The sequence below is a fragment of the Heterodontus francisci genome, unplaced genomic scaffold, assembly GCF_036365525.1.
Source record: "Heterodontus francisci isolate sHetFra1 unplaced genomic scaffold, sHetFra1.hap1 HAP1_SCAFFOLD_124, whole genome shotgun sequence".
Classification (NCBI taxonomy): Eukaryota; Metazoa; Chordata; class Chondrichthyes; order Heterodontiformes; family Heterodontidae; genus Heterodontus; species Heterodontus francisci.
In genome coordinates this window covers 417,546-441,020 of record NW_027140322.1, presented here as the reverse complement: position 1 = coordinate 441,020, position 23,475 = coordinate 417,546, and the positions used below count along the sequence as shown (strand labels likewise).

Below are 23,475 nucleotides of genomic sequence, written 5' to 3'. Positions count from 1 at the left end.
TAATGTCAGTCCCTCAGGCCTCAGGATGTTAACGTTTACACCTGGAGGATTGGATTGGCTCTTTCAAGGCTAATGTTCTAGGCTGGCTCTGTCCGGCCTTCTAATGAAAAGAATCTCCTGTGATTAACTCTGCAGAACAAGTCATTATTTTCTGTACAGGCCCATCAGACATGTGTCTCCTCTTTGAGGCCTTGGAAAGTGCAAGGTGTTCAAATACAAATTGTGGTGGCCATCATGTCTGCCAGCTTTTTAAAAAACGTTATCTGTTGAATTGCAGCTTATTCTGTTTCATTAAACGTTTAAAGTAGGTTTACAATCCATGAATTAAAAAAAAACTTTTGATAGCAGGTATTCTTGACATTATGTTTAATATCATAATGCTTACCGCCACTGATAGATCCACTTCCATAAACTGCACCAATGGCTCCAACTGATGCAATATGTGCTTTCACATGAGACACCGTAAATTTATCCAGTATTTCTAAACTGTTTCAAGGTCAAGAAAATAAATCTACACCGCATCTATAGAATGGCACATGGAACATCAACTGGCCACTAACCATAAACGGACAGTATTTTCATGAACTGACCTCCTACGGACAAACTGAACAAGTTCATATAAACTGACCCCAGCCATACATCTAAACTATTCAAAAATGTTGCGTGACTCATTCACTGAACAGTTCTCCAAAGCTGACACATCGCAACAAAATACATAACCATTGACATTGATTTGTTTTGTGAAGGGTTCTCTTCTTTTCTTCTTGTCCTAAATGAACATCTCTTTATGGGAGCTGCGGAAAATTGTAGGTGCCTCTCCACTGTCACAGCTATGAGTTTGCTTATCCTGCCCAGTACTAATATTTCGCTTTTACTGTCTCTGCTGACAGATTCCTCTACACGGCTGGGCCTTTCAGAAGCAGGAGAACTACGCCAGCAATACCAATCTGAACAGTCACCCCTCATACTTCAGCACGCACCAGTTCAGCATTTAGCACAATGCATGGGAATGATGGTGAGATAGCACAGTCTGTACATGGTGACGTTCACATCACAAGCGAGTAGCACTGGCAGTGATGAAAGGTGCAGCAGAGGACAGAGGAGGCAGGTGAGTGAGCCCTGACCCAAACATTGCTGAAGAGTTTGGGGATTGCCAATTCAATGCCTGAGTCTTCACGCAAAGGAAATTTGAATAGTACCAGCAGAGAACGGTTGCGTGGGTAACCTGTCAAAGACTTTCCACATCATGGATGAGACTATGGAGGAGCCAACAGTTTATGACTGGCATCTGGACGTTCCTGTTGATGGAACGAGTTGCCTGTTTTCTGTTATAGAGCGTGTGCTGTCCTCTACGGGAGCTGCAGTGAGGCTAGCAATGCAAGAACCCTGGTAACCACCAAGGCCAGGTTTGATTGATGACCAACCTGCTGCTATTGGGGCTTTGGTTTCGACAGTCCCTTCCAGCCTCGAAAAGTAGAGAAGCACCGTTGACAGATTTAGTGGTTCGAATGGAGATGAGTTTTGGTCGGCTTACTGATGCCCTTAAGTTTTCTCTCATGCAGATCAGTGAGAGATAATGCACAGCCTCATGGGAGCAGACTGGCACGACGGGAGCTGCAGACAGTGTCCTCTTTTAAGATGGAAGTGCATCTGTGCCCTTGATGGACCCTCGTTCCATACCCATGCAGGCACCAGCAAGTTAGTCCAGATGCACTAACCTGAAGCCAGTCCCATTCTCTGTCGCGCCCCCAAAAATGCCAGTTGCAAATATCTGCAGTGCCATTTTTACGACTGTAGCAAGCGTCCACCACGCTGAAATAAAAGGGGCAGCTCTATAATTAGAAAACACGCAGCCTTCAAGGAAAGACTATAGGGTGGCACATGAATAAATATTAATTTGAGTGCAATTTGTTTACGTAATATTAGTCAAACGTTTATCCGTTTCAATTTGTCCAACTTGTTTTGTTAATAATTTAGGGCCTTCACGGTATGTGGGCATGTGAATGCTTCAAGCAGAGATTTTCTCTGTTCTGGTGCAGTGGAGATTTGAGCTGAATGTAGGAGAAGAATCATTATCGTGGATCACTTGGTGCAGGGGTCGGGGGGAGGGGTGTGAGCAGCATTTCAATACAGCCGATGTTGAATCACTTGTTCTTAGACTTCTTATGTTACACGCTGCTTCACCGTGCAAGGCCAGGCACCACATGGTCAGCTTTCGGTGTGGTCTCCAATTCTGCTACCCAATGACAGTGTAGTGACTGGCATGACAGAGCCATCTCTCAGTGTGGGCTCCAGGTCTGGCTGCTGACACAGGGCAGTGGGAGGAAAATATGAAATATCTGTCATGGAGGACCACATATCTGCCAATGTGGTAAGAAAGAGGAAGGTTGATCCCAGGGTGACTGCAACTGTCGTGAGTCAATAGGGGATCCCCACACCGAGCATGAACTCAGACTTCCTCCAATTCAACTTACTCATCCATTGCCAATACCCGCTATTCAAAAATACAGGAGCGTTATTAAGGCTGAAAAGTGCCAATAGAAAGCAGACGTGTTCATTGAGGCCTCATCCAATCGCCGTTTGGTCTCTGCAGAATAGACTCCATTTTGAATAACGAATACCATGTACTCAGTTTAAAAAAAGTACATTTATATGCCTGTTTCATCCAGAAAGAATGTGTGGGACACTCTCTGTGAAAAGGGAGGAGGAGAAAGAACAGGTGTTGCATCATCCGACACTTGCATGAGATGTTTTTTGCGGGAAGAGGAGTGATTCTGGGATTGACAAAGGACTAAACTAGAGCTTTACAGAGGGAATAGTGCCTTTCGATTGTTGATAGGGGAGGGGAGGGAATGATGCCTTTAGTGGTCACAAGGCACTGGAGGTGGCAGAAATTGAAGGAAACTGTTGAATATGTAGGTGTTGCTGTGGAAAGTGAGGACAAGGCGAACTGGATCATGGCTCTGGTGGTGACAAGAAGGGGTGTGGGCGGAATTGCAGATTATGTGCCTGAAGAAGGGAACTGTTCAGCCGAGCGAAGACAGAAGCCAATTCGGAAATGATGATGCGGAAGGTGGCATCGTTGGAACTACTGTGACAGAGACGTAGATACCTGAAGAAGGCAACAGAGACCTGACACGAAGCAGGATGGAGGAAGTAGGGGTGCATAATCAAGGTAGGTCTCTGAGTTGGTGGCTACAGATAGACATTGTGAGCTACCTGCCTATCCTCAGTTATGGAGATAGTAACTCGAGGAATCGAATTGGGGATGGGTCGTGTAAAGGTAAGGTAGGCATGGCAGCTGGAAGCAAAGTTAATTCCTTTCAGTTGAGAACGAGGTCAGGAAACTACACTGAAATCGTCATCAATGTACCCAAACAAGATGCCGTGTGCTGGTGGGAGTTAAAGGTATCAAAGGAGTGGGTGGCGAGGCGAGTGATAACGATGCAGAGAGGCTGCACTTCCTAGTCAGAGATACAGGTGCAGGTGGAAGATACATCCTGGTAAAAGATGGACTGTAAAGCGACTGGACATCCCGGTGTGGGATGGTAAAGTAGAGACCTGAATATTTTGAATGGGCTAAGTTGCAGATGGTTTGAACATCCTGGTAAGAGATGGAAGTATTGATGGTATGGCCGTCCTGATGAGGGATGGAGTTGTAGCGTTCCGAATTTCTTGAATGGATTGAGTTTTAAAGGGATTGATCGTCCTGGTGAGAGATAGAGTTTTAGCAGAATTACATGCTCTAGAGAGAGAAAGAGAAGTATAAAGGGAAAGAACATCTTGGTGAGAGATGTAAATGTACAGTGTTTGGACGGCCTGGGGAGGGATGGAGTTGAGGGAGTCTACAGGTCCTGTTCACAGTGTTGGACTGGATGTCCATGGCGAAAATGAAACATTTCTGGCCAGGAAACCAGAGTAACTGAGAACGTGGATGGCGACAGAAGAAGATAAGGGGAGAAAGTGCAATGGAAAGAGTTAAGATCCATCGGAAAGGAACAGATTGAAATGTTGAGTCTACCGAGGTAGCCTTGTTTGTGGATGTTTGGAGGATTTAGAAGGGGCTGTGCGCGGTTACAGGCACGGGGTGAAGATCTCTAGAGGAAATGAGTTCCATGATAGTATGGGAAAGGATGACATGATGTTCGGTGGTGGGGTCATGATCTGGGGGAGGTGGAACGATATGTCCGAGAGTTCGTGTTTAGGCTCCCCAAGGTCGAGGTCTTTTCAAGAAACAACAACAGCGATTCCATGTCAGCAGGTTTAATGACAATGTCAGGGTTGAGAGAATGAAGTGCTGCAGATCACAGGGAGATAGATAAGAGAGAGTCAAGGGGGCGGAATTCATTCAATCAGACTTACTTGCTTCTATCTTAACACAAACCTTCACTCTTTTACTCTCGCCAGTCCCCCTTTTTCTCTGGTTCTGTATTTGCTAAAAGTAATTAATCTCTACTAATATATATTTCTGAAGTAAAAGCATTTACATTCAAAGCTAGTTCTGTGTCTCTCGCCGCAGATGATATCTCAGCTGTTCAGTGTTTCCAGCATGATTCATTTTCAATTCAAATGATGGTCGCCGTCTGCTGGTGGATACGGGTATTTCAGTAAGCCAACGAGTCACAAAAATCACAATGTACTGGAGAGTAATGCACGGTGTATTCGTTCTCCCGACAGAGTAACAATTGCGCTCTGTTGATGACTAACTGAAATGTTTAAAATTGACGGCAAAAACGCATGAATTTCTGATCACATTCTCCTGCTCTCCCGCCATCTTCCGGAGTAATGTAGAGCAGTAAAACAACATTGTATTGTATTTAGGAATTGGTGTACATATATGTAACCATAAAAGAGTCATTAATATTGACAAAGGCACAAATTCCAACTGCAACATTAAATAAATGTTTTTAATCATTTTTTGAAGATTATTCCCATTGTACATCAACACTTACATTATTAACTGCAGTACTTTGTCCATATTGAGTCTGTGGCGGTGGAGCAAACAGTTACAATAAATGCAGATTAAAGAGACAGACCATTTATTTGTCACATGACGTGTTCTAAACCTTTTTGTTAGCAGGATATGGAAAAGTGACTCGGTTATTGAACAAACTTTGCATAAACTCTTCATTAATAAACAATGGTTTTAATCTCTGTGACAGTGTTGGTAATTACATGCGGAGTAATATATCTCAGTATTTGTATCGACAGAGAAATGATCCGAAATCAATTCTGTTTGGTATTTTAATTAAACAGAAAACACACACTTCCAGAAAAAATATAGAGAAAAGCCAAATCTAGTTATTTCAACACAAATTAACATGATAGTTGATTAAAATAAAGTGAAATTTATATAGTAAAGCAAAACACATCTATCATGTTGACACTGTTGGAGAAGTTCATATAATTCCCTCATATTTAACACAAAATATTTTCCACCAATCTGTGATCATACTCCAGACATCACAGGCAGGATTTGAGGCTGACTTTTACCTGAAAGAACAACAAAAACGACTTGCGAGGGTTACAGCAATGTGAACCATCAAACAAATACATCAAATACAGTATATGATCCCCTCAGCATATTTCTGCTTCAATAAGCCTCCTATTTCTTTAGTAAGTACAGAAAATGTTCTCTCTGATACTTTGGAATCACTGACATTGAAAACACCATTAATTATCATATCAATATCGGAAACAGCCGAAATACATGGAACAAATAATAAAACATTGCTCTTACCGGACTAATGGAGATGTAAGATGTTGAACCACACAGTCACTGCCCATCGTTGGTGGAACGTCTGCTGCTGTGAACGTGTCACAGTGAACATCCTCATAGTTGTCAGCAATGGAGGGAACTGGTAAACCGGGATCAGTGCGGGTCTGAGAGCTGTGTACTGTGGAGAGCAAGATTATGTATTAATGATTGGACAGAAAGCGGGTTCATTGCGGGTCTGAGAGCTGTATACTGTGGAGGGGAAGATTATGGATTAATGATTGGATTGAATGCGGGTTCAGTGCGGGTCTGAGAGCAGTACACTGTGGAGAGAAAGATTATGAATTAATGATTGGGCTGAAAGCGGGATCAGTGCGCGTTTGAGAGTGATATACTGTGGAGAGAAAGGTTATGAATTAATGATTGGACTGAAAGTGGATTCAATGCGGGTCTGAGAGCTGTACACTGTGGAGAGAAACGCTTTGGATTAACGATTGGACTGAAAGCGGGATCAGTGCGGGTCTGAGAGTTGTATACTTTGTCGAGAAAGATTATGGAGTAACGATTGGACTTTACGCGAGTTCTGTGAGGGTCTGAGAGCCGTCCCCTGTGGAGAGAAATATTATGTATTAATGTTTGGACTGAAAGCAGGTTCAGTGTGGGTCTGAGAGCTGTATACTGTGGAGAGAAAGTTTATGAATTAATGATTGGTTTGAAAGCGGGTTCAGTGCGGTTCATCTATATATGTGTCAATAATGTAAAGGGGAATGGAATTTTTTGACAGCTGAATGTTTTCCAGCTCCATTCACTGTGTTGTTTTTTTACCGCTTCATGATAGCAGATGAAATGGATCAGCTAAGCCTGAATCAGGGTGTTCATATTGAGCACCTGAAGGATTTCCAGTGACAGTGTGAACAAGAGAGATATCACACACCGAATGACATAAGGGTGTCCTTTCTAAAATAAGTCAAGCATTGTTTTGTCTAATTTCCTTTAATCACAACATGAATTTAAATCAACCAGCAGTCTGTGACATCGCCGATTGTAATGAAATTCAAAGTAGTGATAGAGAGCTGGAGACTGTGGGAGTTTAACTCACTGAGAGTGGAGAGATCACCGCCGGCACTTGTCAGTGTGAAGAAATAATCAGGACCACTGTCCAGAAACAAGTGACCATCCTGACTGTCAATGGCTCCAGTCTTTACATCATCATAATCACCCGAACCCAGACCTGAGAGGAAATAATGATTGTCACTGACATTCAATGGTAACAATGAATACTTAGAATTATATTATTCGACGTCAGTCTACACGGGCCGGCCAGGGGAAACTGTGATCTTCAGTCGGAGTGAGATTAGAGGCTGGCGAATGGTGGGACCATGTCGTGTCACAATAGGTAAGTCATAGCTCATGCTATGTTTAAAATGCAGCCTGCAATCGACTGAAAGGAACGGGCAGTGTAGGACATTGGTTGGGAGACTGACAACCTGCATGTCTGGCAGATGGCAGCAGCCAGAGCAAGGGTGGCGCCCAGGTTTTCGCATGCCTCCATGTAAGTGCTCCTCCAGACAGCAAGGGCAAGGAGGGAAGCGCTTTTCCATCGGGACGGGAGGAGGAGGCCAGCTAGGCAGGTGGGGAGGGCATGACAGGAGATTGAGCAGGAGGTGAGCAGCCGTGATGTGTTCCCACGGAAGAGGTTTCAGTGCAGAAACGGGCTAAATGCCCTGATGTAGTATGGCAAGGTGAGTGCAGTGCCTAACATTAATCTGACAGCCTTAAATGTCTCAAAAGATAAAAATTAAACTCATTGGTTCAGATGTTCCTCCACTATAGAGCACAGCTCAGTGACCACCTCCTTGGAAAGGCACAATCTTCAGTGACACTGCTGCTCTGACATTTGCAAGGAGCAGAGCCTCTGATGGTAAGCCATCTCTGGTGGGTCGCATCTTCTGCACTCAAGAAGCTGGATGCGTGCGGCTGTGCGCCCTGCTCATCCACACTCTCTTCCAGCCTCACGATTCTTGTCACTGTCTGAGTGCTGCAGCCTAACCCCCGGGGACTGAAGCTGCCTCCATCTCTGATTGTCGTCCACTATGGGAGGCCTCAAAACCGGAGTGGCTGACACCTATTGTAAATTGCTGCACTCACTTCTCAAGGCCTCCATTCTTTTTACTTGGCATATGTAAGTTGCAAGTCGGAGAGGATGTTCATCCTGAATACTTCTGTTGTGATCTCCAAGATCGGTCAGCCTCCAGATTACCAATACCGCGATACAGTATCTCTCACCCTCCCCCAGTGCCACAATGCTTTTCACAGCCAAAATAGAGCTTCCTCTGAGCTTCCCCTTCCTTACAGATGGAGAGTCTCTGAAAACTGTTGTTCTTGCGCGCTTTTCACTAAATTGTGAATAGCTTGGAACATTGCCAGGAATTTCCTGTTTTATAGATTCAATTACCTGCCCAGCGCCTTAAAGTGCAGCCTCCACCCACCAGCTCGGCCGCTTCCAGGAATATCACTTAACAGTGTCAAGACGTCGGGTTTCATTTGCACCGCTATCTAGCGGCATTTTCCCTCCCAGTGTGTCGCCACTGTGTGACAAAATGCTGCCCGCCATGTTAAAGACACATCTATCTCATTGAATTACCCATTCAACATACGCACACATGTCACATTTAACCGCCCAGACAACAGTGTCAAAAATCACACTAATTGGATGTCTCATTCCATCAAAGTACTGGGTGCAATCGGGATGATTTTGTTAAATTCCAAATTATTTCTCCATTTTTTAAACTAAAATCACTCAGTAAATCTCATGTCTTCAGCAGCATCACTTTACAGTGAGTAAGTTCTGATATATTTAGTTCTTGATTTCGGATAGCAGACAGCGTGATGGATTAAAAAAACGTGATGGTAACCAGTAAAAATGTACCCACCCTGAATACTGGAGGAGTTCCCTTCAGGATTTTCTGATCCAGGATCCGTGTCACCCAAACTGTGACTGGTGTAATATTCAATCTGATTGAGGGACTCAATGGAATCAGCAACTGTGAAACACAAACATGGATGGTTATTGGAGAGATTGAGTGGGACGTTCGAGAAAATAACAATAAAACGTCATCATCTGGTGACAATGTCCTGGAACTTTGTATCTGACACGATTGTGAAACATTCACCACAGGGATTGCAGTGGTTCAAGTGCAACTAGAGATCGACCATAAATGTTGGCTCATATAGCGAGCAGTTAAAACAATACACAGTACAGCTCGTGGGTCAGATTTCAGAAATCAGAGCGGAGACAATAGTGTAAAACATAGTCAGTTCGCACAGTTTCTTAATCCAGAATTCCTCCCCCCTGTCCCCGAGTCCTTCCCTTTCAGAGTCTCAGACGGCTGGTGGTGGCTCCAAAACCGAACCCCACCCCGGATAATGGGGCAGAAAAGAGTGCAAGGAGGCTAATAACGGTGTTGTTCTTCTTGGTGTGTTTTGTTTTAACCTGAGAAATTTCTATCAGTGGTTAACTCGTTCCCCAAATGTAGCGCAAGACAAAACTTTTATTGGTTTGGTAGGGTTTTTACCCCAGTATCGTGAAGCAGAATTTGTCGATTAATGATAAACATCAGAATACAAAGTGGTGCAATAGGTTTTTTGAAGAAACCACCGTTTTCAGGTAAGGAGTTCCTGGTGGGAACATGTTTCCGATCCAGAAATCCAGTCACCGAGAGAAATAAAATCTGTGTCAATGTAACTCTCTCCTCCTGAGAGCAGTGACTATTTATGGTCTAGTTTAAAGGGAATAAAATGACATGATAGTGATAAAGACTTCAAAGTCAGCAGACACAGAAAATGCTACAAAGATGTGATGATACATGAATTATTGAAGAGATTTTCAGTCGATTTATGATATTCAATTGCAGTAGGAGAGACTATAAAATAACAAAAAATAACATGAACAGCCGATGCATTTGTTATTCAGGTGTTCAGATATCTGAGGCAGTCCGTGTGCAGACGGAAGGGAAAATCGATCATCGGTTTTGATTGCTCGTTAAACATAAACAGAAATCACGGGTGTGAATCTTCCCAAACCCATTGCTCATCTTACTATACACACAGATATAGACACACTCACACTGTAATAGGACTCCTTCACATGGTGATAGTGAGCGGATTTCTGATAGGGTTCAGTCAGTAAACTGACAATTAAAATGGAGTATTTAAGCGGAAGTGACATTTTTTCGGTGAAAATGCAATTCGGTATGAAATATAAAACACAGACCTGCACGCCGGATCTGATAGGAATCTTTGCCTGGTGGAATATTCCCAATCTCTTCATAAATTGCTTGGTACAAACCAGCCAGTGAACCGTTGCTGCTAGTGACAAAACCTGTCAGATGGAGGGTGAGGAGATTAACGTTCTGTTACAACCCATAAGCGTTTAACAGTAAATTACCTGCGAACATATCCAAATCACAGAGATGGTAATAGTAAAGAGTAAAAAGCCAGAAATTGTGTATGTGGAGTAGATTTGTTGTGTGTATGTTCGTATATGTCTATGTGCCTATTTTTCTGCACACTCATACGTTCACCTGCAGCAGACTGGGGACTGCTGTGTTGACTGAGGAAAAAGTCAATCAAGTTTGTTAGAAACGATCTCCCCTGAGAAAGCCATGCTGACTAACCCTGACTGATCGCTGCCTCTCCAAGTGGAGATTAATCCTGTTCCTCAGAATTTTTTCCAAAAGTTTCCCGACCACTGATGTTAGATTCACAGGCCTGTAATTACCTGGTTTATATCTGCTACACTTCTTGAATAATGGTACCACATTCACTGTCCTCCAGTCCTATGGTACATCTACAGTGGCCAGAGAGGATTTGAAAATGTGTGTCAAAGCCGCTATCTCCTCCCTTGACTCACATAACTGCCTGGGATATATCTCATCTGGGCCTGGGAATTTATCCATTTTAAGCCCGCTAAAACAGCGAATACTTCATACCGTTCAATGCTAATTTGTTCAAATATATCTCAATCCCCCTCGCGGATCTCTACATCAACGTCGTCAGTCTCCATGGTGAGCACAGATGTAAAGTGATCAATTAAAATCTAATCTATGTCCTCGGGCTCCACACACAGCTCGTCACTTTGGTCCCTAATCGGCCCTACTCTTTCCCTGGTTATCATCTCGCACTTAATATTCTTATAAAACGCCCTGGGATTGTCCTTTATCTTGCTCTCCAGTGTTTTTGCATGTCCCCACTTCGCTCTCCTAATTCATTTTTTAAGTACACCGGACACTTTCTATACTCTTCCATGGACTCCGCTGTTTTCAGCCCTTTGAATCTGCCATAAACCTCCTTTTTTGTTCCTTATCCAATCCTCTATATCCTTTGACATCTAGGATTCCCTGGACTTGTTGGTCCTACCCTTCAACGTTACGGGAACATGTTGGCCCTGAGCTCTCACTGTTTCAGTTTGAAGGTAAGGGATCATGGGATCCAGTGCAATTTGACAAATTGGATCCAAAATTGGCTTAGTGGCAGGAGGCAGAGGGTGATGGTCTAAGGTTGCTTTTGAGTGTGGAGGCCTGTGACCAGTGGTGTACTAAAGCGATTGGTGCTGGTACCCTTATTGTTTGTAGTGTACATTAATGACTTAGACGTGAATATAGGAGGTGTGGTCAGTAAGTTCGCAGATGGCACAAAATTAGTGGTGTTGTAAACAGTGAGGAGGAAAGCCGCAAATTACAGGGTGATATAGATGGGCTGGTAAGATGAGTGGGAGAGCAACAAGTGGATTCTATTCTTGAGAAGTGTGAGGAGAAGCATTTCGGGAGGATTTACAAGGCAAGGGAATATGCGATGGATGGTAGGACCCTAGGAAGTTCAAAGGGTCAGAGGGACCTTGGTGTACTTGTCCATAGATCATAGAAGGCAGTAGCACAGGACGATAAGGTGGTTAGGAATGCATATGGGATACTTGCCTTTATTAGCCGAGGCATAGAATATAAGAGCTGGGAGGTGATGATGGAGCTGTATAGAACGCTAGTTAGGCCACAGCTGGAGTACTGTGCACAGTTCTAGACACCACATTATCGGAAGGATGTGATTGCACTGGAGAGTGTGCAGAGGAGATCCACCAGGATGTTGCCTGGGCTGGAGCATTTCAACTATGAAGAGAGACTGCATAGGCGAGGGTCGTTTTCTTTAGGGCAGAGAAGGCTGAGGGGGGACTTGATTATGAAGGCCATTGATGGGATAGATAGGAAGAAACTATTTCCCTTAGTGGAGACATCACTAACCAGGGGGCACAGAGTTAAAGTAAGGGGCAGGAGGTTTAGAGGGGATTTGAGAAAATAGATATTCACCCAGAGGATGGTTGGAGTCTGGAACACACTGCCTGAAGGGGTGGTAGAGGCAGGAACCCTCACAACATTTAAGGTATTTGGATGAGCATTTGAAATGCCATAACATACAAGGCTAAGAGCCAAGTGCTGGCAAATGGGATTAGAATAGATAGGTTCTTGTTGGCAGCATCGACACGATGAGCTGCGGGGTCTGTTTCGGTGCTGTATAATTCTATTACTCTATCACTCTCTGACCTGATCTCGTACTTGTGATCCTTTGTAAAATACTGCCAGTCTAGTGAGGTCACAAGGCTCGATCTTTTCAGCTTCAGGATTGTCATGTTTCAGAGCCTTATCTGGTCGTGTCCTTGGCAGAGATAATATGCCTCTGCTGCCCTCGCTGTAGAATCTTTCTTAATAAGTGAGAGAGAGGGAGAGTGAGAGAGTGCTATTTCTGTAAGAAGTCAAAACTATTAGGTAACGTGTTTTTTTTTTATTAAGAGTTCCATTTGTTATTATAAATTAGGAGAGAGTTGAACGTGTGAAATACGATTGGAAGCCTAGCTTTGGAATGTAGAATCATGGCTGGTGAATGCAGAAGGTCCTATTCAAGTATCACTTGTCAAGATAACGGACAGACCCGGTTAGACAGCTCGAGATTGGAAGCCCAGAGCCAGAATTTGAAGGGTTGGAATTGATTCCCAATTGATGAAGGAAGATTAACAGTCAAATAAACTGCTGAATGTACAGCTCAAAACTTTCAATTAAACGTCCTGATCCATAGTTACAATAAGTAAATTCTTGCAGAGTTAGAGGTATTACGTGATGAACTCTCACAGTAAATGTGGACACTTCAAATCAGTCTCCATTTTAAATCTCACATTTTACTAATTCTCGAGCACACTGAATGCAGCAAAACAGCAAAAAAAAGATTACTATGTATTTCTAACAAGCCCACTTGACATTCCATAGAAAGCTGCAATGAACGACAGTCTTGCAAGTATATGACACAATATCTGGGATCTTGTGTTGGATCCGCGGGAAGATATGAGCCTCACCTCTTCGAATTGACTTTTTCTGTATAACCATCATCAGTGAGATCAACACACAGATTAGCGGGACTCCGAAGCAGACCGCAACTAGGATGAAAGTCGTTGTATATCCCTGTTCTTAATGACAAAAATAAAGAAAGGTTTAGCACAGACACAGTCCGTCTTGTGTGATAAAATATTTACAATAGGTATTTAATAATTATATCCACTGCTTCTGGGCAATGAGTCCGGCTGAACATTCCCCAGTATGTGTGGTGCACATTGCACCAGAGGAAAGTGTGAACCATTCTAAATTGCAGAGACAGGGGTCCCCATGTTTCTGATGAGTACAGGACAGTTCAGGTACAGCCAGAAACTGGGATTAGAAGAATTATAACCTGACAATTTGAAATATGCGGTGAGGAAAAAAACGTTCAGTTCAGCGAGAACGTGCTCATAGTATCTTCAGAAAATGGCAACAATACCAATTCAACTAATACAAACCCTAACGTTAGCTGGAACACTAATAATGTGAAGTACCTGCAGATGTGGACGAGACAGCAACTGGAGGCACATCGAGTCCTGTGGAATATAATGTACATAAAGTTCAGGAGGATGAAATTTCAGCACTTTGCATTTAAACATAAATACTGTTCTTAATTTCCAGAAGTAATGAGTCAATTTAACGAAACAAGGAACCCTAACCCCACTCTCCAAACCCTGCCACCCTCACCAGAACAAATCACACTGGCATCTTCCTTGTGATCACAGTCAGATTGAGCCAGTGATGAGGAAGGACAGTCGGCCAGAGAAGATTCGCTTCCAGTGCACTTCACCTCATCCAGCCAGATAACACCGTCACCCTGGAAAAACGTGGCCCCTCCTGGGGCCAATAGAGCGTGGCCACAACCCAGCTCTCTGCAGACAACATTGGCATCGGCCATATTCCAGGAGTCATCACACACCGTGCCCCAGATGTTACTGCACAATATCTCCACTCTCCCGGAGCAGTTGGTGTTACCTCCAAACAGGCGCAACCATTGTCCCGAGTCTGTCAAAAAGAATCAATGATTATTATTAATGTGGTATAAGACAGGAGTACCAGTCACATAGTTGATACAATAAAGAGGAATTAGCACCTGGTGAAAGCACACGTTTACAGTCATGTTCTCGAATGCAGTCCTTTGATCTGTGGGGCTGCTCCTTAATTACTTTTGCTTCTGTTGAGAAGAGAAACATGCTGACTGTATCAGACACAAAAGTTTAAAATGACAATCGCACATTGAGAGGTTTGTTGTGTTACCTGAACAAACAACACCAGCATCCTCTCTGTGTTCACAGTTGTGTTTGCCCCACGGTTCTGTTTGACACTGCCAAAGGAGCGATTCGTGTGAAATACACTCCATCCCATCGAGCCAAATGGGTCCGGATCCTTCTCCGAATGACTGAGTGTAATAATCGATGGAACTGAGGGGACCACACTGTAATTGTTTGCAGATCACATCTGCATCAGGTCCATCAAATGTATCTGAGCACACTGTTCCCCAGGTGCCATTGTAGAACACTTCCACTCTCCCCTCACAGCGATGCTTCCCATTCACCAGCCGCAGCTCTTTGTGCTCTGTCAGTGACACAAGAAATATCCAGATGGTGAGATTGATAACTCGTTGTGTGTTCATACTGCACAGCTCAACACTTGCTCCATCGGTTTTGTTCATTGATTGCGGGTAACTATTTCAGAAAATTGATGGAAAAACACCGACAGCCCATAATGTAATAAAAAATAATGAACACGGAATTCACAACAGAAGGAGAAACAATTTTATTGAATTCTTTGAAGAAGTTACAGAAAGATAACGGGGATACTGCAGTCGATGCAATATGCAAGTTCCTTTTTTTCGTAAGTACCTCTGACAAGGTACCATATAGTGGGATCATGACTGGGGTCAGAGCATGTGGAGTCAAGAGATCAGTGGAAGAATGGTAGAAAACTAGCTACAAAGCACGTCATCAGGGTTAAAAGTGGTAACCCAGAATGGCAGAATGTGGGAAGTGGTGTTCCACAGGGCTGGATTCACTGCTGCTCAACATTTACATAAACGGTTTGGGCTTTGGCATGGGAGACATAATTTCAAAATTTAAGATGACAGCAATTTGGGGATACAGTTAACACTAAGGAAGACTGAGACAAAATACGGGAAGACATGACTAAATGGGCCGAATGGGCATACAATTATCAAATTATTTTTAATACAGATAAGTCTGTGGTGCTGAGTGTTGGTAGGAAGAATAAAGAGGCCACGTATTTCTTGTAAAATAAGAGTGAAAATGATGTAGAGAAGCAAAGAGATATCGTGATACAGAGGCACTAATCACTCATAAAGTGACAGAGACCGAAGGTAGTGATCATGAATATAGGATAATCATGAATAAATCTCATAAGAAGTTCAGCAGATTTTGTATTTTACACATACAATTGTTGAGTTGAATAGCACTGATGTCTTTAAGGAAAGGTGAGTAGGTACATGAGGGAGAAAGAAGTAGGAGGACATGCAAAGAGGGTTAGATGCAGTAAAGTGGGCTACACTCGTGGGCAACATGAACACCAAATTGAACAGTTAGACCGAATGGCCAGATTCTGTGCTGTACATTGTATGTAATTCGATGTAATATCTTCCCTGTGAAGCCACGTGCGCAACACTACGGAAAATGGGCATATGGAAGCACCCTTACCTGAACACATGATCCTCACATCTTCTTCATGAGAACAGTCGTGGTTATCCCACGATGCTGAGGGACATTCCCAGAGAAATGATTCGTTACCGGAACAGTTCAGTTCATCCAACCAAACTGGCCCTGAGTCTGGTCCACAAGATGCAGTAAGTGACATGTCCAATGCCTTTCCACAACCCAGCTGTTTGCAAACCACGTCAGCGTCCGCCAGATCCCAGGAATCAGCACAAACTGAGCCCCATGTACGATTGTAATAAATCTCCACTCGGCCAGTACATGGGCTTCCACCGCCGGACAGCCTTAACTGCACGTGGTCTGTTGGACAACAGTACATGAGGATTATAAGTTCAATACACATTCACCTCATCACTCAGTCCAACTCATTGTCCCATCACCAGATAAATCAAAAATGTTAAATGCACCTTTGACAGGTAAATGAAACTATCCAGCAGAATATGTGTTTGCACTTACTTATTACATAGAATATAAAGAACAGAAATATTTCAGATGTCCTACTAGATCTGGCTTTGACAAGTTATGGTCTTCAGTTTACCGTGTATGTTTTGAATGCTTGTGTCCGTTGTTGTCAGGCAAGCAGTCACGTGATTAACTGTCAATTTATACTCATGTTATCTAACTGTATCTGTTCCTTGTCCATGTATGTTCCCCTTATTTGTTATCTTGGTCAGACGTTCACTGCCATCTCCTCTTTCCTTTATCTTGACTAACAAGTGAGTTGCATTGATCTAGCGCCATTAACGTAATCAAAGATTCCAAGGCGCGATTCAGGAGTGATATCAAAGCAATTTTAACACAAAGCACCTAAGACTAAATTAGTTCAGATGACCAAACGCTAAGTCAAAGAGTTAGTTTTATGGAGCATCTTAAAGCAGGAAAGATAGGTTGACAGGCAAAGAGATTTAAGCAAGTAATTCGAGAGCGTGTGACCTTTGCAGTTTCAAGCACAGCCGCCAATGGTGCGCAATTAAAATCAGGAATGCTCAAGAAGCCAGAACTGGGAGCTGTCAGACTGGAGCCGATTGCAAAGACAGGAGCTGTGAGGTCAAGATTTCCACTGTTTCTGAAGAAAGTACTTAGTCCAACCAATCGGTATCAAAACTGAATCATTAAATATCTCATATGTTGTAAGTTCCACTCTGGCATATGTAAATAAATGTTCATTGGAACAACCCCAAAACATCTGTCCACACTTACATTCTGCATAATACAACATCCCCAGAACATATGCCTGCATTTTCATGCTGCACAATGGAACTTTCAAGCGCAAGTCCAAAACATCTGTCTACTTTTATACACAGTCTAATGAAACTTACACCAGAACAACTCCCACACAGCTACCTCCACCTACATACTGTACAATGGAACTGATTGCAAGCTCGACGCTGGATTGGATAGCAGAGCTGAGAGTCCAATTCCATATTCTATTTATCACAAGGCCGTTATCTGTCACCTCCATCATCATTCACCTCCCTTCCTGCCTCAGCCCATCTGCTGCCGAAATGCTCACCCATGCTTTGTTGCCTGTAGAACCGAATATTTCAATGTTCTCCTGGGCGATTACCCATCCTGCACCCTCCAGAAACATCAGCTTATCCAAAGCATTGTTGCTTCTCCTACATGAAGCCTTTCTCAGGAGCGCCACTGCACTCGCTGGTTTCCCATACGCCAATGCCTCGTGTTTTCCATTATGATCTTCATGTTCAGACACCTTCATGCTCTACCCCTGCCATCAGTATAACCGCCTGCAGCCTGAATCATTTCAAGAGCTCTGCATTTCTCTGAATCCCGCTTCTTGCACATCACCCACTTCCATTGCCCACAACTTTCAGTCTTGTCTTTACCATCTGACCCCCACAGATCAGAATTTTCCCGCGAAACATTTCTGTGTCTCCAGCTCTTCAAATCCAGTCTTTCGACTAAGAATTTAGTCACCTACTCTAACATCTCTTTGTTTTGCTCTGTGTCAGTTTTCTGCCGATTACATTCCTGTTAAACTCCTTGTGATGTATGTCATAAATGAAAGTTCTGTTATAAAAAAAATCTTGTTGCTTCATTGTGTCCGTGTCCTCTCTCTCTGCACACTACCACCATCCAGCCCCAGCTCCCCACCCGCCACCCATCCTCACCCCTTCCCCTCGAGTGAAATTACTGGTTTGAGACACCCAGCAACAAGTAACCTATATTATCACTTTTCTCAGCAGATTAGACATTTCACTTCTTTGTTATTGTAAAAGCAGTGAAGAATTTGTTAACCTGAACACAGGACCCCAACGTCCATACTGTCAGTGAGAGACGAATTCAATGTGAATAAGCTGCAGTTCTGGAGCTGCAATTCGTTTCCTTCACACTGGACAGCATTCACCCAGACGGGTCCTTCACTCTTTCCGTCCTTTGAATAGTTATAAGTGGCTGTCGCTTCACCGCAGCCCAGCTGTGTACAGACCACGTTGGCATCATTTAGGGTCCAGTGTCTGTCCTGCAATCTCCCCCAGCTGCCGGTGTAGTAAATCTCCACTCGCCCATCACACCAGCTTCCCCCGTTAGTCAGCTTTAGTGACCAATTTTCATCTACAATATGAAACACATTGAGAATGGTGAAACTGAAGCAAAATATCTCATAATTTACTGCCACCAGAAAAATTATTAATTTTAATGGTTACGATTTCTGTCATCATTATTCAGAAGGCTTGTCGGAAGATGTTCTTCACCATTACCTTTTCTCAGTAAAAACATTTTAGAGACATACCGAGTAGCTTCCGCTGGCTAAACTGGGGAAAAGGGGTAAAATGAACTGGGGGTGAGCGCGGTACATACCGGCTATTGATAAGTGATGAGACCGAAGGATGGACCAGGGGCTTTAAATGGCTCCTGACAGATGACAGTTCCCTTTCTCCCATATGGAGGGAAACAGACAAGTTTAATTTGAGACAATGCTTCCGATGACGTCTCAAATCGCTTCACAGGCAATGAAGTACTTTTGAATTGTAGTCAGTAATGCAATATATGCTGACCCGAGGGACTGAAGGTCGTTCTCCTGTCTACATGAACTGATATTTCCTGATCTTGCCCTGTACTTGAAAATATCATCAACGTTTCTTCCAATTTTTCTTCCTCATCTTCACATGGTCCATCTTCAACTCTTCCGTTCCCTTCCACAACATCTCTGTCTCTGATTCTGGGGATAGACTATTAACCAATATAAAGAGTAAGACCAGTGACTCTCACAGTTACCTTGTCTATGATTCCTCACACCACGATTCCTCTAATGACTCTATCACATTCTTCCACTTTCTCCATCTGCATTGTATCTGTCTGCGGATGCAACCTTCCATACCAGTGTTTCCAGATATGTCTTCCCTTTCCCTCAACCGAGGACTCTCCTCACCTCCTCATCCACCCACCATGGTTGACAGGGCCCTCAAGCACGCATATTCCATTTCCCAAACTTCTGCTTTCACCCTTTCCTCCTCCCAGAACCATGATAGGATTCTGCTTTTCCTCATCTTCCACTCCATCAGCTTTCATATTCAATCGATCATCTTCTACCATTTCCGCCACCTTTAATTTGATGCCACTACCAAACACATCTTCCCCTTCGCTCCACTTTTAACATTCTGAATGGTCCATTCGCTTTGTGGCACCCTAATGCTCTCTTCAATCATTCTCAACACCCCTTCCCACAGGACCTCCCCATGAAAGTGCAGAAGATGCAAACACCGCACTGTTACCTCCACCTTTCGCTGCATCGAAGCCCCCAAATACTGCTTCCAAGTGAAACAACGATTTAACTGTCCTGCTTTCTATTTTGTACTCTGCATTTACTGTATTGACTGATCATGATGCCGTCTCATTTACATTGGCAGACCAAACAGAGATGAGTGATTACTTTGCAGAATACCATTGCTCAGTCTGGAAGCTTTACCTTTAGCTTCCAGTTGCCTGCCATTTTCATTGTATACTCCACTCCCACTCTGACCTCTCCCTCCTCTTTCTCCTGCACAGTTCCAATGCAGGATAACAGAAGTTTGAGAAACAGCACTTCTTCTTTCCACGAGACTCTCTGCACCATTTTGGAATGAACACAGAGTTCAGAAATTTCAGATCAGATTCCCTCCCTTTTTTCTGTTTTGGACGAGATCTTGCCTTCCAATTTGTACCTCCACATAAAATGTGCTTTTCACTAGACGTATTCCAACATACTTTTGCTTTGCATTGTCCCTTTTACCATTTAATCTCTCCAGTCTTTCACCATATCACAGACTGTTCATTTCGTTCTTTCTTTGTTTCCCCCTTTCTTTAAAACATGTTAAGTCTGTAAGTTCTGATGAAAGATCGCAAACTGAAAGGTTGATACGGTTTCTCTCACCATACATGCTGCCAGAACTTCTGAGTATTTCCAGCTCTTACTGTTTTTAGATGGACCGCTGGGTTGAGCACTACCTAGAACTGTACTCCAGGGAGAATGCTGTCACTGAGACTGCCCTCAATGCAGCCCAGCCTCTACCAGTCATGGATGAGCTGGACATACAGCCAACCAAATCGGAACTCAGTGATGCCATTGATTCTCTAGCCAGCGGAAAAGCCCCTGGGAAGGACAGCATTACCCCTGAAATAATCAAGAGTGCCAAGCCTGCTATACTCTCAGCACTACATGAACTGCTATGCCTGTGCTGGGACGAGGGAGCAGTACCCCAGGACATGCGCGATGCCAACATCATCACCCTCTATAAAAACAAAGGTGACCGCGGTGACTGCAACAACTACCGTGGAATCTCCCTGCTCAGCATAGTGGGGAAAGTCTTTGCTCGAGTCGCTCTGAACAGGCTCCAGAAGCTGGCCGAGCGCGTCTACCCTGAGGCACAGTGTGGCTTTCGTGCAGAGAGATCGACTATTGACATGCTGTTCTCCCTTCGTCAGATACAGGAGAAATGCCGTGAACAACAGATGCCCCTCTACATTGCTTTCATTGATCTCACCAAAGCCTTTGACCTCGTCAGCAGACGTGGTCTCTTCAGACTACTAGAAAAGATCGGATGTCCACCAAAGCTACTAAGTATCATCACCTCATTCCATGACAATATGAAAGGCACAATTCAACATGGTGGCTCCTCATCAGAGCCCTTTCCTATCCTGAGTGGTGTGAAACAGGGCTGTGTTCTCGCACCCACACTTTTTGGGATTTTCTTCTCCCTGCTGCTTTAACATGCGTTCAAATCCTCTGAAGAAGGAATTTTCCTCCACACAAGATCAGGGGGCAGGTTGTTCAACCTTGCCCGTCTAAGAGCGAAGTCCAAAGTACGGAAAGTCCTCATCAGAGAACTCCTCTTTGCTGACGATGCTGCTTTAACATCTCACACTGAAGAATGCCTGCAGAGTCTCATCGACAGGTTTGCGTCTGCCTGCAATGAATTTGGCCTAACCATCAGCCTCAAGAAAACGAACATCATGGGGCAGGATGTCAGAAATGCTCCATCCATCAATATTGGCGACCACGCTCTGGAAGTGGTTCAAGAGTTCACCTACCTAGGCTCAACTATCACCAGTAACCTGTCTCTAGATGCAGAAATCAACAAGCGCATGGGTAAGGCTTCCACTGCTATGTTCAGACTGGCCAAGAGAGTGTGGGAAAATGGCGCACTGACACGGAACACAAAAGTCCGAGTGTATCAGGCCTGTGTCCTCAGTACCTTGCTCTATGGCAGCGAGGCCTGGACAATGTATGCCAGCCAAGAGCGACGTCTCAATTCATTCCATCTTCGCTGCCTTCGGAGAATACTTGGCATCAGGTGGCAGGACTATATCTCCAACACAGAAGTCCTTGAAGCGGCCAACATCCCCAGCTTATACACACTACTGAGTCAGCGGCGCTTGAGATGGCTTGGCCATGTGAGCCGCATGGAAGATGGCAGGATCCCCAAAGACACATTGTACAGCGAGCTCGCCACTGGTATCAGACCCACCGGCCGTCCATGTCTCCGTTATAAAGACGTCTGCAAACGCGACATGAAATCGTGTGACATTGATCACAAGTCGTGGGAGTCAGTTGCCAGCATTCGCCAGAGCTGGCGGGCAGCCATAAAGACAGGGCTAAATTGTGGCGAGTCGAAGAGACTTAGTAGTTGGCAGGAAAAAAGACAGAGGCGCAAGGGGAGAGCCAACTGTGCAACAGCCCCAACAAACAAATTTCTCTGCAGCACCTGTCAAAGAGCCTGTCACTCCAGAATTGGCCTTTATAGCCACTCCAGGCGCTGCTTCACAAACCACTGACCACCTCCAGGCGCGTATCCATTGTCTCTCGAGATAAGGAGGCCCAAAAGAACTGTTTTTATTACCTATATTTTAAATTGTGAAACGTGGGAACACTTTTGCATTGAGCAATGTCCCACATACAGTGATCAGATAACTGAGCAGGTAACCTGTTATATGAGAGTGCTGGCTGAGAGATAAATGTAATCCTGGAAACTGGGAGAATTGCAATTTACATCAAGTTTGTGAAATAATCAAAGACATAGCACATTGGTGAAATAACGAATTTCGTCATTCACTATCATTTAATTGCACTTGGTGCAACGGAAATTAAAATAAAGCTCACACTATTTATCTGGCATCAAGTTCACAGTGTTTTCTATTAAACAGATGATCTTTGCAGAGAATTCCATGATCATTCATATTTCAACTGCCTACATTGATAACAGTTTCAGTGCTCGAGCAACATTTCCATTCCATGGCAGTGGTCCTGGGAGCATCTTGCTGATTCGAAAGCCCTTCAATAATACCCCAGATTTACCCGGAAATAGATATTATATGACGAGAAGTACTAACAACTAGTCATTGTATGTATTAAATGTTTACTGGAGTGAAGATTTGATTCATTTGTAATTTAATTCAGACCAAAACACCCGGAAACATTTCTCAGAATCTTGCTGACAAAGGAATTATGGTATTAACAAAACTAGTGAATCAGCGACCTGTGGAAATAGTCAATGATGCTTGACAGCAGAACAGTTGGTGTATTTTAGTTCAATTGACTGAGATGACTCACCCGTACAGATGACACTTGCATCGTTTTCATGTGAGAAGCTAAACTGTTCCCAGGATGAAACAGGACAATCCCACAATCGCGTCTCGTTCCCCCGACACCTGAAATTTTCCTTCCACACTGGACCAGTTCCCTTCCCAAAGTGAGCTCCTCCCGGGATTGAGTTTACTGTCCCACACTGTAGGTGCTCACAGACCACGTTGGCGTCTTCCATATCAAAGTAAAGGTCACACAGCGTCCCCCACTGGTCTCCATGTAGCACCTCCACCCGGCCGGAGCATCTGTTCATCCCACCAACCAATCGAGGTTCAGGTTTCCCTGCATTGGAAACAAATACAAATCCAAATAATTTCTAAATCATCCTCTGCACAGAAACAGCAAAATAGAAAATGGGTAAAAAAAAAAGTAGAATTTTATCTACACGATTATCCAGCCATACTTTACACAAATTATCTATCAAATTGCAATTAGAATTACTACAGCAACACAAAAGTAAAATACTGCGGCTGTTGGAGATCTGAAATGAAATAGAAAATGCTGGAAATACTGAGCAGGGCTAGCAGCAACTGTGGCGAGAACAAGAGAGTTATGTTTCAG

General features: G+C 43.8%; 1 protein-coding gene across 1 annotated transcript; it reads right to left on the bottom strand.

The window, feature by feature from the left end:
- Window positions 1-17,549: 17,549 nt before the first annotated feature.
- Window positions 17,550-23,185, bottom strand: LOC137359212 (scavenger receptor cysteine-rich type 1 protein M130-like). Its single transcript, XM_068025271.1, has 3 exons — window positions 22,882-23,185; window positions 18,219-18,407; window positions 17,550-17,683 (listed from the first exon to the last, which is right to left on the bottom strand). The coding sequence occupies exons 1-3, from the start codon at window positions 23,165-23,167 to the stop codon at window positions 17,550-17,552; spliced, it is 609 nt and encodes a 202-aa protein (XP_067881372.1). The 5' UTR covers window positions 23,168-23,185.
- Window positions 23,186-23,475: the final 290 nt, after the last annotated feature.

Coding starts and splice junctions, on each gene's coding strand:
- LOC137359212 (XM_068025271.1), bottom strand. CDS start 23,167: ATGAACAGATGCTCCGGCCGGGTGGAGGTGCTACATGGAGACCAGTGG. Junction 18,408..22,881: donor TGCAAGTGTCATCTGTACGG/GTGAGTCATCTC, acceptor TTCATATTGTAG/ATGAAAATTGGTCACTAAAG. Junction 17,684..18,218: donor CTATTCAAAGGACGGAAAGA/GTGAAGGACCCG, acceptor TGTGGGGGTCAG/ATGGTAAAGACAAGACTGAA.